This window comes from Hyla sarda, chromosome 1 (assembly GCF_029499605.1).
Source record: "Hyla sarda isolate aHylSar1 chromosome 1, aHylSar1.hap1, whole genome shotgun sequence".
In the NCBI taxonomy this organism is placed as follows: domain Eukaryota; kingdom Metazoa; phylum Chordata; class Amphibia; order Anura; family Hylidae; genus Hyla; species Hyla sarda.
Genome location: NC_079189.1, coordinates 362,774,884 through 362,789,764, shown reverse-complemented (window position 1 = coordinate 362,789,764; position 14,881 = coordinate 362,774,884). Strand labels below are relative to the sequence as shown.

Genomic DNA, 14,881 nt, shown 5'->3' with positions numbered 1-14,881 from the left:
CACCTACAGTGTGCGACCGCTCATCTCAACCGCCAGGCCACACCCCCGTACATATAATTCTTGTGTGTCAGCACCTATATTTCTTTAAAAATGCCTTATATCTGTTGCTCACTTGATTTGTCATTCTTTGCTCTGGAGGGGGTGTGTCTTCACTCTGCATGAATACTCTTCTTCCTGGAGTCTGCTGTGCATGCTCTCTTCATCCAATCACTGCAGGCTGCTCTGTAAACCCCTCCCCTCTGTTTTCATGCAGCAGTCTAATAGGACAGGAGTGAGCACAGAGGAGTGCTTTCTCAGGCTGGGTTCACACTACGATTTTACTTGACGGAAACTGGATCCGGCTGGGGGGAGCGAAAACCGGGCACTCCCGTATCCTAGCCGGACCCGGCTCATATGTAATTCATTTTAATGAGCCGACAAGAGTCAAAAGGTGACTCCGTTGGACTCATTTTTCCCCCTATTAGGTTTTCTGATCGGACCTAAAACCATGACGGTGACTCCGGTCGGCTCATTTAAATGAATTAGATACGGGCTGGGGTACGGGAGCTCACAGTTTCCGCACCCCCCAGCCTGATCCGGTTCCAGTACAGTAAAATCGTAGTGTGAACCCAGCCTTACTGGACTTTGTCCATGTTTGTGCTTCAGCTTGGACAAAGATGATGCTGCAGCTGGACAGGATTTTGTTCTGGATGCTATGGGGACCCCTAGTGGTCTTTTTTTTTTTTTTTTTATAAGCCGTGATTTCTATAAAAAAGAAATACATTTTCCATTAGAAGTATAGTAGAAAGGTTGATGTTTTGCCAAGATGAACAAGATATAAAAAGTTTTTGAATCTGACAGTGCCCATTTAACCATTTTTTATACAGCTCTCAAATACCACCATAATCTGCCTTCTTTCTTAAGGTTTGCTGAAACTTGAGATCTCTCCAGTATATGAGGGGCTGAGTGGGTGCCTTACCCCTGAGTTGCTTCCGGTAAAGCCATTTCCTGAAGGTCGTGCCCGTCTAAGTAAGGAGATACTTGAGTTTCCTGTAAAAGAAGTTTACGTTCCTCACACCTTCTACAGGTAAGATATTAAATTAAGAGATTATCTTGCACTAGACAGGTTTTTGCTGTTGTCCTGTAGTGCAGAATTATATATATATATATTTTTTTTTCATAAACAGATGGAATAGCGATTTCTGATCTGTAAAACAGTCCTACAGTGAAAGACCTTGATCCTTTTGGGAAAAAGAGCTTTTTCCTGTGCACACATGCATCTTTACTGAAATACATGAATGAACACATGTTATGTAAATGGCCTTTCTTTTCTCTGTTATATCTGCATGCCTTTTTATGTCAGTAACAGGACATTGTAAAATGGGCAGTTTACTCTAGACAAAAGCCTTGCCAATTCATTATATAGTAGAATATTCTCAAGAGGTCCTCAATGTCCTAGATCCAGGGAGAATTATATTCCATTAGTCGACCAATATCACTAAAGGGACAAGTAACTCATTTTAGTGATAGACTCACAGACATATAATATCCCTCTATATCAGCCCATTGGACACAATAGATCAGTAAGTACAGAGAAATTCATGACCTGTCTGCCTAGGACACATACTCATTTACTTCTAGCCCTTCTTCTCAAAATGAGGATGACTCAAGGATGGAAATAAAAAGCTTTTAAAGCATCTGGACATGTTCTCTTTTTGTTGTTGCTTACCAATGTCTGAATGTATTTGAGCTACTGCATAGTAGACAACCTGGCTAAGATTATTCATTATAGGAGACTGCAGGAGTTATTTTACTCCATTTTGCCATTGACAGAGGTGATTGTGAAATTTCAAATGGTAACTTGAACATAGATGATTCCCCCCACAGGATTTACAGCTTATTTGTAAAAGGAAAGTACACAGACTCTTTCCAATAGATTTTTAGGGCTCGAAGAGGTTTTCCCACAAAGACATCCCCTTTTCAGTAAGATGTAAGCCATGTCTAGTCATTCACTTTCCCTTCAGTGATCTCAGCAGAAAATTGTAGCTTGGTAGGTATTCATGTAATGCATGGACGTCCAGTGTCTGCCAGAGCCTTAAAGTGCTGCTCTTCTTCCATCATCATAGATGGGGTCCTGAGTGGAAGTACTACCCTCTATGATATAATGTCCATATGCCTTATAGGGCATTTGTACAAAAAATTGGCATTGGAGAACAATACCATTAATAAGCTAATTTTGAACCTCTCTATTTATGGAACCACTGGAACCACTCTATTTAGTAGACATAGCCATGAAGCCAGTGCTTCTTTGGTCCATTGTAGACTAACGTCTTTTGCAATCATTGTGCTGCCACCTTCATTGCAGTTCCCTTAGTGAAAACAGTGTTGGAGGTCTAGCTAGCCCTAAAATATGAAATTGCTTTAGGATGTTAAGTTGTATAACTGTACAGAACAACTCTCTCTCTATCTATCTATCTATCTATATATATATATATATATATATATATGTCATGCAAAGCAGCTCATCAGGTCTCTAGGCCTCTCACCAACTAAGCCAGAACACCCTGCTCTGTACTAATGAGCGGCAAACACTCCGAAACAGCGCTGTGTGCAGATGGGTCCTCTTCCCTTCTGGGGAGAATTCTGGCTTGGCATCACATCCAATTAGTTTTTGAGACTTCATAATTGGAGCTAAAGCTTCAGAGAATGCTACCTGTGAAGGTGATGAGCTGCTTTATATATTCCCTTTCCCCAAAGACTGTGGAGTGCTTATTGCCTGTTTTGAATCTCCATACACCAGGTGGTGCCATCTACTTAAGGAGAATACTCATCCCACAATATATATATATATATATATATGTGTGTGTGTGTGTATATATATATATATATATATATATATATATATATATATATACCGTATTTATCGGCGTATAACACGCACTTTTTAGGCTAAAATTTTTAGCCTAAAGTCTGTGTGTGTGTTATACGCCGATACACCCCCACGAAAGGCAGGGGGAGAGAGGCCGTCGCTGCCCGCTTCTCTCCCCCTGCCTTTCCTGGGGTCTAGAGCGCTGCTGTCGGCCCTTTTCACCCCCTGGTTATCGGCGCCGCTGCCCGTTCTGTCCCCCTGACTATCGGTGCCGGCGCCGATAGCCAGGGAGAGAGAAGCGGCGCTGACAGCCAGGGGGAGAGAAGGGGCAGCGCCACCCATTGCCGGCGCCGCTGCCCCGTTGCCTCCCCCCATCCCCGGTGGCATAATTACCTGAGTCGGCTCCAGGCCTCCGTCGTGCATCCCCGGCGTCATTGCTATGCGCTGAACGGCATAACGTGCATAGCAACGACGCTGGGGACGCACGACGGAGGCCTGGAGCAGCGCGGACCCGACTCAGGTAATTATGCCATCGGTGATGGGGGGAGGCAACGGGGCAGCGGCGCCGGCAATGGGTGCCGCTGCCCCTTCTCTCCCCCTGGCTGTCGGCGCTGCTTCTCTCCCCCTGGCTATCGGCGCCGGCACCGTTAGTCAGGGGGACAGAACGGGCAGCGGCGCCGATAACCAGGGGGTGAAAAGGGCCGACAGCAGCGCTCTAGACCCCAGGAAAGGCAGGGGGAGAGAAGCGGGCAGCGACGGCTTCTCTCCCCCTGCCTTTCCTGGGGGTGTATCGGGGTATACACGCGCACACACGCACCCTCATTTTATCATGGATATTTGGGTAAAAAACTTTTTTGACCCAAATGTCCTTGGTAAAATGAGGGTGCGTGTTATAGGCCAGTGCGTGGTATACCCCGATATATACGGTGTATATATATATATATATATATATATATATATACATACATTTATACAGCATGATTCAAAAAGGACGGAGCAAAATTATAGCCTTGGTATTCATATCCTAGAGAACATAACACACATTTATTAACACTAAACACTATGGAGGGAATTTCTCAACAGTTTTAGAGCCTGTTATGGTGTAGAAAAGCCTCAGGTTGTTCATATCCAAATGGAAAGGTGGAGGTTCACCATCCTGCTATTAGGCTTTGTTTGGCAGATTTTCTCTGGCATAAGCCGTTCCTTCAGCATGTCTAGGTAGGAGTGGCCAGTGACAGTATCCTCGACCAAAAAAAAGAATGAGCTCCTGCTCATTGCACAGAACATGTTTACTCCTCATATGCTCCAAAGGGCACATATTTTTTTTTACTTTCTATGACCACACTCATACACAGCGCAAATCCTGTTCACTGAAACTCTTCCGAGACAGGCCATTAGTTTTGTATGTCTTTATTGAAATCAATATAGGCACAAAAGGAAAAAGGAGAAATTTTTCATATAAAAAATGCTAACAAATAAAAAAACAATAGCGTACAGTAACAAAGAAGTGAGATGTATTTGACACAATAGCATAAATAAAAGATAGTGTTACAGATACATGACATTTAATAGACAACTTGACAGAAGAATCATGTAGAATGTCCCAAGTCTCAGAGCTTTCAGATGTGTTAGACTTGTTAGAGCACATATGACAAATTTATGTCCTAAAGGGAGAGATGAAATACTGTTTTGTAGTCAGCACATTTAGGTTGTAAATTGTATAGGTGTTTAGCACTCTACAGAAGTTATTTTTTATGTAAATAGTTTTGTGCTATTTAATGCCCTACTTCATGTAAAAAAATATTTTGAACACTGTTGGTGGCTTACCACTGGCACTATGCATTAAAATCTGATTGTGGCAACATCTGCATAGGGGTTACATGTTCTTCTCATGGTCCCTTGCTAGGTAAATGGCTTTTTGCCAATGAATAAAACCTTGCTGTGCCTGTCCTGCCCGCTGTGTGCAGAAATCTACAACAGCTTAAAGGGGTTATCCAGGAATAGAAAAACAGCTAATTTTTTTCAAAAACCGCTCCCCGTCTGTGTCCAGGTTGGTTGTGGTTTTGAAGCTTAGTTCCATTAAAGTGAATGGAGCCAAGTTGTAATACCACACCCAACCTGGGGAAAGACGCTGAGCTGTTTTTGAAAGAAATTAGCTCTGGTTTTCTATTCCTGGATAACCCCTTTAAGTTGATTTCCATCACATTATATGCCAGCTCCCTGGCATATACCGTGATAACTTAGTTGCAGGGTAAGGCCATGACACCTTTTATGCCAGGCCGTCCCCACTTTTTTAATTGTGCCCATGGTGTAAAAGGGCAAAAAGATTTCAGCAGATTGTATGAATTGTACATCTTTATGAATTGCCCCTATGCCCCTAGTATAGTTTACATAAAGACAAAAAGCTTTTTCCTACTTGTTTGTAAATAAAGCTTATTCTTGGAATATTGAAATGTTATACAAGATCGCTGCATACTGTCAGTAGATGGAAACATGTACACACAACGCATGACCCCTGAGGTGTCTGATTGGCTGCAGGGGTCACATGTCAGCTCAGTTTGTCATGATTAGCAGCCTGTAAACAAAGATGGAGAACCATCAGAGCATGGAGATTGAAGATGTGAGTATGTTTTTTATGAATTAAGAATATTTGCCGCTCCAGCTCTTTGGGCAACCCCTTTTAATAGAACTGGTAGCTTTATAAGCAGAGCACTGTTAGGCTATGTTAACAACATGGGAAAATCTCCATGCGAATATTCCCCTGACAGCGGAGCGCCGGCAGAACATGCTGGCACTAGGACTGCTCAGAAATGCGCCATCTCATAGACATGTCTATTCTTTCTGCGGACACCAGAATTTGAATTTCCACGTCCGATGTTTCTGGAGCAGTAATTCTGCTATACCAATGGGGAATTCCACCTGGAATTCCGAATGGAAATTCCATCGTGTGAACATAGTCTCAGAATATTAGGAGATGCAGAACTCATTCGGTTACCTTTAGCCAGAGTAGTATAATTATATTTAAATATATCCTTTACAAGGAACAGAGGAAGATATAAAATCTGTTCCCCAGACTGAGGTCACAATACAGTAAATATTTCCTGGCTGGATAGCAATTAATCTATGTATACCAAAAGTCTCCCTTTTTAGTATTGTTTATTGTTTCTTGATACTGTGCTTTGTCTGCACGGCAGTGATCTGCTGAATGAGAACTGAATGTATTGAGGAGGAAGATGAAAAGTGCATTCAGCTCTCTGAACTTCGCCCTACTTGGCAGCTGCACTGTTATTCCACATCCACACACGATTTGTTTGGTGCTTAAAGCGGATTTCTGATGAAATTTTAGTAAAGGATTACATTCACTGGACCAAAAACCAGTGACATAAGAGCAAGTAATAGATGCATACCACACTATATGTTAACTTTCTATGTTGTACAATAAATATGTATAGGTTAACTCTCACCTTTATTGTCTTATATGAGTTTTGGTGATTCATATCACTAAGTGAGGGATTACACGGCAAAAATGGTCTGCATTTTTTTGGCAAAAGAAATAATTATTTATGGAGGCTGTGGTATTATTTCATCAGATATATCTCTGTATAATTCAGATAACTGTGTTTAAATTTGGTCACGTAGAGTATAATTCTAATAATACATTTGCTGTTTTGACAGATTTCCTTCTTTATATGTCATCTCAATGATTATATGGTTGATGACATGTAAAATCTTTATAGCGGAAGTTAAATATAAAGCAATTTGTTTTATCTTATCTAAAATACTGTGGAACCTCTTTGAGACGACCACCCCAAATTGATTTAAATTGGTCTTCTATGGGGTCTTCTCAAAGAAAATGGCAAGTACTGTTAGTGTAATTGGACATCAGTCACAGAAAATCTGGTCCAGATAGGTGATGGTCTTCTCAAAGAAGTGGTCTTTGGGAGGGGTTTCAAGGTAGATAAGGGTGCAATATGCTTGTCTGTATTTTCAGTCTGTGTTCTACCTCTATTTAGCTTTCCATAAAATGGGAGCAGAGCCTAAGTTTGTTTTTTCTTTTTCTTTTAAATGGTACTTTTACCTTTTACCTACACTATTTGTTTTGTGTTATGTATACCAAATTGTATGTTATTTTTCTCAGGAGTGAAGGGGTATTTTTTCAAAGAGCTTTACGATAACAATCTTTAGTTATTCTAAGTTGTTCTAACTAAACAATCTTGGCCATATGACTTTTAGGGTATATGGATATCACAGAGCAGAGCACCATTCTTTAAGCCCCCATAAAACCTGTTGAATGCATTATTGTTATACTGCCAACCCACCAGCATTAACTATTTGCTGCACAGGCACTTCCCAATGAAAATAAATGTTATTTTCTTTATCATATACCATTAGTAAATTATCCAGTTCCATTTTACTTTTTAATACCATGCACCGGAGACCTATCTTGAGCACCTGCTGCAGGGAGATCCTGCAATATTTCTATTCATCCAGCTGTCCTCCAGGATAGATGTCATTGTGCACAACAAACATACTTCTTGTTGTCAATAAGTACTTTATATGGTCAGCAGACCTTCTTATGCCATTTTGCTTAATGTAATTTTATGGGATTTCTCATGATGGATCTACTTTCTACTGCTGATCAACCTGAAAGGCTGCATCAGTATCTGGTTTTGGTAGTGCCCCTTGTAGTTAAGAAGCTATAATCAGGAACTTAAAAGGAAGGCATTTGGATGCCATATGGTTAACACATCTATTACTCCGAAAACAAACAGTTTGCAACAAGCTCAGTTTCAACTGATTTTTTTTCAGTGCAATTTTGTTCCGATTTTTTTTTACCAACCTCGCAGCTACTAGTTGGAGCAGTATTGAGTCATGCATCCTGACACTGATGATCAGAATGTGCTTTTCCCAGATTAGAAGAGTCACCAGTAATTCACGGTCTAATGCATTCCAGTACTGAGGAAAAATAAAGCATGCAGAGAAGACAATGCTGATGGGACATCTAGCTATAATACAGCACCGGAATTGGGCAGCTTTGTTATTTCAAAGGAAGTTCTAGAGAAATAAATTATAGTTCAATTCTTCATGACATTAGGCCTGTAGCAGTGTGACTAACAGGGGGGCAGTGCTTCCTCCTCATGTCAATGTAGTTCTGAGCTGTAACAAGAAGAAAAAGTAGGAATTCATTCCTGTATTAGTACTGATTATGTGCAGATCATAGATTTAACTGACCATGCCATATGAGTATAGATAAAGTGCTGGGAAAAGTGCTATGACTTGTAACCTATACATAAAATTACCTACTTTAAGTAAATTACTCATTTAGGGTAAGGACAATAGCAGCAACATTTATTTTTGAAGAGCACTTACTGTAGCAGAGACATCCATCTGAAAGATTTCACTCAAACTTTACTATTTTCACCAAGATTGCGTCTCTTTTTGGACTTTGTGCTTCTTGAGTTGGCCTGTGTGAAAATGTTAAACAACACTTAGTAAACAGCTCTTGGACTTTTGATGTTGACAGTTGTTTCTTCACTGCCTTGCTCAATATTTCCTTTTTTTTGCGTATTACCTAAAAGGTATTACTGTAGGAAAAGGAACATAAAGTTCACCAAGACTCCTCCAAATTATTTATATCAAAGGAATCTGAGAAAGCAGACAGGAATAATCCAATTTTTTGTTGAATTGATTTTTCCCCAAGAGATAGCATCCAAGGGTATTTGACAGTCACCATAAACATGCGGTTGTAGCCTGACCTTAGCCTTCATGGACATATCTCATTTTTGTGATCTAGCAGTTCCACCACCAACACCAAGAACATGGGGGTTTGTTGCGGAATGTGGTTTGTGCACCCAGTCTTCAGAGAGATGAATGGGAACAATTGTAAAAGCTGAGCATCCTGTCTCATTGACAGGTAATAAGAAGAAAATATGTCCTGACTCTTTAAGTGTTTATGCTAACCTAAATTACATATGCCAATAAAACCATCAGGTGCACTAATCCTAAGTAGGGTTAAAAGTAAATTTATAAAATTTGCAAAGTTATAAAATCATCTTTTGCTTATAAGCTCGGAAGTCATAGAGCCTGGGCTGAGTTGCAGCATGCATGCCTCCTCTGTCCCCTACCCCTCCCTGCCCTTTTGATGTACAGGGTTTGGCTTCCAGCACTGAGTCTTATACATCAATCATGCAGGGCAAGGAGGGTGTTGAAGGGAGAAAGTGTGCATGCTGCACACCTTCTCTTTCATTCTATTTAGAATGAAAGCAATGATTTTAGAACTTTGCAAACAGCTATCGGTTATGAGGCAAGTATTTGTCTCATCTGTCCATGTCTGCAGCTCTGTACAGGATATAGAGGTGACAGATTCCCTTTAAGACAAGAATTGCCTAGTAACAAGAAGTTCCAACTGTGTGCCCTTAAGGAAGCGATCAGACATAAATGTCAAGAAAAATAGAGTTATGCTAACAGTCACAGATTTGTTGAGAAGAATAGTGCAGTGAATTTCTTTCTGGCCAAGCAACAGACACCATGCTAGTAGCCCAGTGGGCCTCATTCTAAGTTAAAGGGGTCCATTGGGGTGTTATTGTTGACTGTTGTGTGATGAATCCAGTATTGTGTGAAAGGGGTTTTCACATCTGAAGAAGTTATCACCTCCATTCATTCTCTGGGTCCCGCCAAACATATCTGAGCGCTATACTCAGCAATGTTTGACAGCCCCATAGAGAATAAATGGAGTGCTGGCTGTGCACATACAATGCACACTATTCATTACCTGGATAATTTGGCCCACTGTTCATTGGATCAGTGGGGTTCCCAGTGATCGGACCACCACGCTCATCTTCGGATAGGGGTTAACTTCTTCAGAGGGGAATAGGCCTGTAAGGCTTCTGCTCAGAAGAGGGGAATAAGAAACAAAGTGCATACCACACATCATACCTTCTAAGTAAAGATATAGTGGGAATGTATCAATGATATACCCTCTGTATTTTGCTTTGAATTGCCCAAAAAAATTTGAGCAGCCCGCAAATTGCACAAAGATGTGCAACTTTTTAGAGATGTAGGTGACTGAGGCTGATTTTCACTTTTTGACAGGGTCTGTATTATGTGCTGAATTTATTAAATGCAACTTTTCAAGTTTTTCATCTGACGCCACACAGGGGTTGGCTTATTTTCAAGCATATATCATAGGGACAGTATATTATACGGTTTATGTACTGTTGGGGCTTTGGCCATGAAATAGATGAGGCATCCAACTAATGATATACTACACACTGGGAAAACCAGTCTATCAATAACTTTAGCAACAAACGCATAGCACAAGAAACTGAGCAAATGAAAGATTTCCCCCCCATAGACCACAGGCCACTTCTCCATTTATACAGACCCCAGACCAGTCTCCCTGACAGATCCCATATCAGTCCCCCCTTGTTTATACAGACTCCCTAAAATGACAGACTTTAGACCTAACCCCCCCCCCCCCTTTTACAGACTCCAGATCACCATAACAGAATGACCGACCTATGTAGACAATGATGATGATAGGAGTGGGCTTTCTGAGATGAACAGGCTGAGGTGCTTACTTTATAAGCATGTTGACTGTGCCCTAGGAACCGGTTTAATGAAGAAAACTGTCTCCCTGTAGCGAAATGCAACCCTCTGTACAGGGACACACTTTTCTGCTTCCCTAACACTTATCCTAACCCCTACCCCTAATCCTAATTTTTAACCTTAATCCTAACCCTTAACTTTAATCCTAACCCCTAATCCTAATCCCAACCCTTACCCCCTTTAATCCTAACCCCTAATCCTAATCCCAACCCTTACCCCTTATCCTAACCATAAACCTAATTCCTACCCCTTCCTCCTAATCCTAACCACTAATCATAGTTTTGACCCCTAATCCTAACCACTAATCATAGTTTTAACCCCTAATCCTAAACCCTAAGCTCTAACAGCGATAAGCATCTGAGAAGGGCTGATAGCGCTGAGCCGAGGAGATCAGGTCACATACGGGTCACTGTTTTTATCACTTCATTGGCAGAAAAACACTTTTGTTTATTCCCAACTGGCATATCCCCTAAGGTACATCTATTAGTTTGATTAAAACATATCTACAATTGATGGTGTTATGATATGACTACATGAAAAAAATGATACATTTCACAAACAGGGTTAATATTTTCAAATTCATACACCCACCACCAATGTCTTCATAACTCCATTCATAGACCTTTTGAGAACCTCATGAACTTCTGTTTAACATAAATATTTACATGTATAAAAGATAACAGACAATTATAAAACAACATAGCATTCTTTCCAGTAGTCATCTAAATATAACCCTGCGCTGTAAGATTCCGCAAAAAGTTTCATCTTTATTACCAGTAAATATACAAACAAAGGCTTTTACGTTTCAATTTCACAATTACCTTCTTTTGCAATCTTTGAATTTTAGCTTCCTGGGAATTGATTTTGTCTTGGTGACTGTCCACTATTGCTTGAAGGGAGATAATTTGCATGTTTTGCCTTTCGATAGATGCCTGCGGAAAGGAAAACTAGCGGTCATTTTTGCAGGTGGCAATTTTTCTTTTGTTGTCTGGGCAAGACTTCTTTACCAAGACCAATATTCATTTACCTTAAGTTTGCAAACAAGTCACAGGAATTGGTGCTTGGTATGATGAATTCGTTTGTGTGTGTAACATACATACAATATATTAGAATAATCATAAACATATGCCGGTCTTTTTAACTATTTGAAGACTAACTGGTATTGTGCAAGTATTCACCTGTCTTAGTTAAAAGTTACTATACTACCTTGATAATTGACAAGTACTTGAAGATACCTACCAGAATATCAGATGTATTAAGAATAGGTTCCCTCTCATTCCTTTTGTCCAGGACAGATTGGATCTTACTTTCTAAAGGCTTGATCTTGTTGTCCAGAGTGGCTTCCTCTTCCTTCAGCTTGGTTAGTTCTTCTGAAATCTCAGCAAGCATCTCATAAAGCTTAGCATGATCTTCAAAGTTTCTTGTTTTTTGGTCCAGTTCTACTCCAAGTTTAGTCGCTTGATTTACTTGTCCGGAGAGTTTTGCCAAAGATGCATTGAAGTGATTTAATTGCTGGAAAATGCTTTTTATTTGATGTTTTGTATGGTTAAATTCCCTTTTTAATCCCGACCCAATCTGGAGAAGACCTTCCGAGAGTAGTCTGATTTCATCTTGAGGGTATAAATTCAATTCTGCACGAGCACCCTGAATTGGTGGAGCTAGATAACACAATAAGTAAAACAAAAAGAGTTTGCCGGTGCCCCTCATTGTGTACATTTGCGAACTATAGACTTGAAAAGAAGAAACGTGTGTTATCGGTCTGGTCCTTCTTCTTCTCATGCAGGAGATCTTATTCTATGAGCCACAGACAGCAAGACAGGCAGAATCAGTGTTCTGTAAATTCCACAGGTTAACTCTTTGCTTGCTGTTGGCAGCTGTCCCGACTGTAAAGTAAAAAACCATCTGTCACCGTGACACTTCAGTAAGAATGAAAGTACCATGTTGTATTGTAAGAAATGAGAAGGAGAAAAGTAGTAACTCTTTCCTTTTCAGAGTAGATTAGTTGTTTGCTTTTGTTAGTTAGATATTTTAATTTTAAGGAATCCTACAGTCATGGAAATTTCAGTCTGAGCATTCAATTTTTTTTCTCAATCTTTGTAACTTTCTATTGTTTATTTATCCATCCATCTATTTAACTGAGTAGATTTCAAGTAACCTGAGGAAAATGATCCAATATCACATATCTGTGAGTGACAGAAGTATGTCAGCCTTTAGGGCATGTTCACAAGTTCAAGTTTTTAATTGCAATTATTAAATACAAACCTAGGAATATATTTGAAAACAGGAGACATCTCCAGTCTTTACTTAAAGGGGTATTCCAGGCAAAAACCTTTTTTTATATATCAACTGGCTCCGGAAAGTTAAACAGATTTGTAAATTACTTCTATTAAAAAATCTTAATCCTTCCAATAGTTATTAGCTTCTGAAGTTGAGTTGCTGTTTTCTGTCTAACTGCTTTCTGATGACTCATGCCCAGCTCCTATGGGGATATTCTCCCATCATGCACAGCTCCCGGGAAGTGACATCCTCATTGAGCAGTTAGACAGAAAACTTCAGAAGCTAATAACTATTGGAAGGATTAAGATTTTTTAATAGAAGTAATTTACAAATCTGTTTAACTTTCCGGAGCCAGTTGATATATAAAAAAAAGGTTTTGCCTGGAATACCCCTTTAAGTGTTTCCTCTGTTTATGATCAGTTGTTTGGCTTTGTATTTAATAATTGTAAATAAAAACCTTAATGTGCACACATACACATACACACTTAAGTTTATCATATCATTTAAAAGTTACATTGGAGTCAGAAATTTTTCAGTTACTGGGATGACAGTCAGGTGTGAATGGTCAGCTTATTTTATTTAAAAAACAGAGATCTAGAAGTCTTTTCACAACATACAATTGCGAAAGTGCATCATGGGATGAGAGATTTCTGAGGACCTCCTAAGAAGAGTTGTTGATGCTCATCAGGCTGAAAAAGGTTACAAAACCACCTCTAAGGCTACATTCACAACACGATTTTAACATCCGGTTTTGCAAAACTGTAAGTTAAAATCGTATTTATTAAAAAAAGTATACAGTTTTTATAAAGGTTGGGACTCCCGCAGCCGGGGGGATAAGCAAGAGCCCCGCCACTCGACGATGCAGTACTACTACTACTACTTCCATCATGGAATAGTAGTACCGCAGGGCCGAGGGAACGGCTCCTGAACATCCCCCGTCTGTGGGTGTCTGCAGGAGCGCAGGTACTACTACTCCCATCATGGAACAGAGTCTTTCTTTTGTGTGTTACATAGAACAGAGTTCGCACTACACCGATTTATATTAAAAAAATATATTACTTTATTGAAAAATCAAAATTGATAAAATATGAACAACTTTCTCAAAATCTGGATAATGTGAGGGCCTCAGATAATAGGCAGAGCAACCAAACAGAGGAGCAAAAAAGTCATTATAAAATAACTGGGAGCACCTATCTTATTGTCATAGCATTAATCCATATCTAGTGATGAGAATAAACAAGTGCAACTATGCTTGAGAAAGGTCGAAATGGCATTTGGGTACAGAGCAGCACCAGTGGGTAAGCACTAAGGCACCTTCATGTATTTATGTCATGCACTTTATTCAATCTAAGTAGCTTTTTGAACTTTATTGAGTTGTAATAAGGGGGTTACCAGAGCTATACTTTTCACTGATATGATAACTATATCCACTAGGCGAAAATCATAGTTGCATTTGTTTATCCCCATCACTAGATATGGATTAATGCTATGGCAATAAGATCGGTGCTCCCAGGTATTTTATAATGACTTTTTTTGCTCCTCTGTTTGGTTGCTCGGCCTATTATCTGAGGCCCTCACATTATCCAGATTTTGAGAAAGCTGTTCATATTTTATCAATTTTGTTTTTTCAATATATTTTTTTATGTAAGCGGTGTAGTGCGAACTCTGTTTCTTTTGTATGTTACATTTATGGTTGAGTTTTTCCTTTTTAAAATAGGATCTTGTTAGACACTATGTACCATGAGAGCCATATACGTGAATTGGTGTCAGGTAGGATTCTTTCTTGTTGTGTTATTAAAGAGTCTGTTCTATGTTGGGAGTAGTAGTACAGGGGCTAAGGGAATTACCCACTGCCAACCTAACTTATGAACCAGGGAAGTGGGCGGCATGCCGCGCCGCTCCACTCTCCAGGTGGCTGACTCCCCGGAGAGAGTTATGAAATCTCTGTACTTAACTTCATATTCTTTGCTGGGATCCCTTATTGGTCAGCACCAATTGGCCAATCAGGGTTTCTGGCGGGGAATATGAAGTTACAGTACCGTGAATTAATATTCCCCGCCTCAAGCTGGGCAGCGTAGCAGTGTGGCATGCTCCCTGCTTCCCTGGTTTATAAGTTAGTATCGCAGCTGGTCTCAGGAGTGAGGCCTG

General features: G+C 40.1%; 2 protein-coding genes across 9 annotated transcripts in view; one reads left to right on the top strand and one right to left on the bottom strand.

The window, feature by feature from the left end:
• DOCK8 (dedicator of cytokinesis 8) overlaps positions 1-14,881 on the top strand; it is a 238,314-nt gene that overhangs the window by 143,567 nt on the left and 79,866 nt on the right. For all 8 annotated transcript variants that reach the window (XM_056522784.1, XM_056522774.1, XM_056522767.1 and 5 more), the window contains one exon: positions 904-1,066. In XM_056522784.1, the coding sequence (XP_056378759.1) occupies positions 904-1,066 (163 nt within the window). The remainder of the gene's footprint in view (positions 1-903; positions 1,067-14,881) is intronic.
• Positions 4,252-12,326, bottom strand: LOC130274539 (angiopoietin-related protein 3-like). The gene is made up of 4 exons (XM_056522983.1): positions 11,696-12,326; positions 11,278-11,388; positions 8,219-8,313; positions 4,252-8,005 (listed from the first exon to the last, which is right to left on the bottom strand). The coding sequence occupies exons 1-3, from the start codon at positions 12,233-12,235 to the stop codon at positions 8,251-8,253; spliced, it is 714 nt and encodes a 237-aa protein (XP_056378958.1). The 5' UTR covers positions 12,236-12,326; the 3' UTR covers positions 4,252-8,005; positions 8,219-8,250.

Coding starts and splice junctions, on each gene's coding strand:
- LOC130274539 (XM_056522983.1), bottom strand. CDS start 12,235: ATGAGAAGAAGAAGGACCAGACCGATAACACACGTTTCTTCTTTTCAA. Junction 11,389..11,695: donor TTAATACATCTGATATTCTG/GTAGGTATCTTC, acceptor TCCTTTCCGCAG/GCATCTATCGAAAGGCAAAA. Junction 8,314..11,277: donor TTCAAAGATTGCAAAAGAAG/GTAATTGTGAAA, acceptor ATTTTCACACAG/GCCAACTCAAGAAGCACAAA.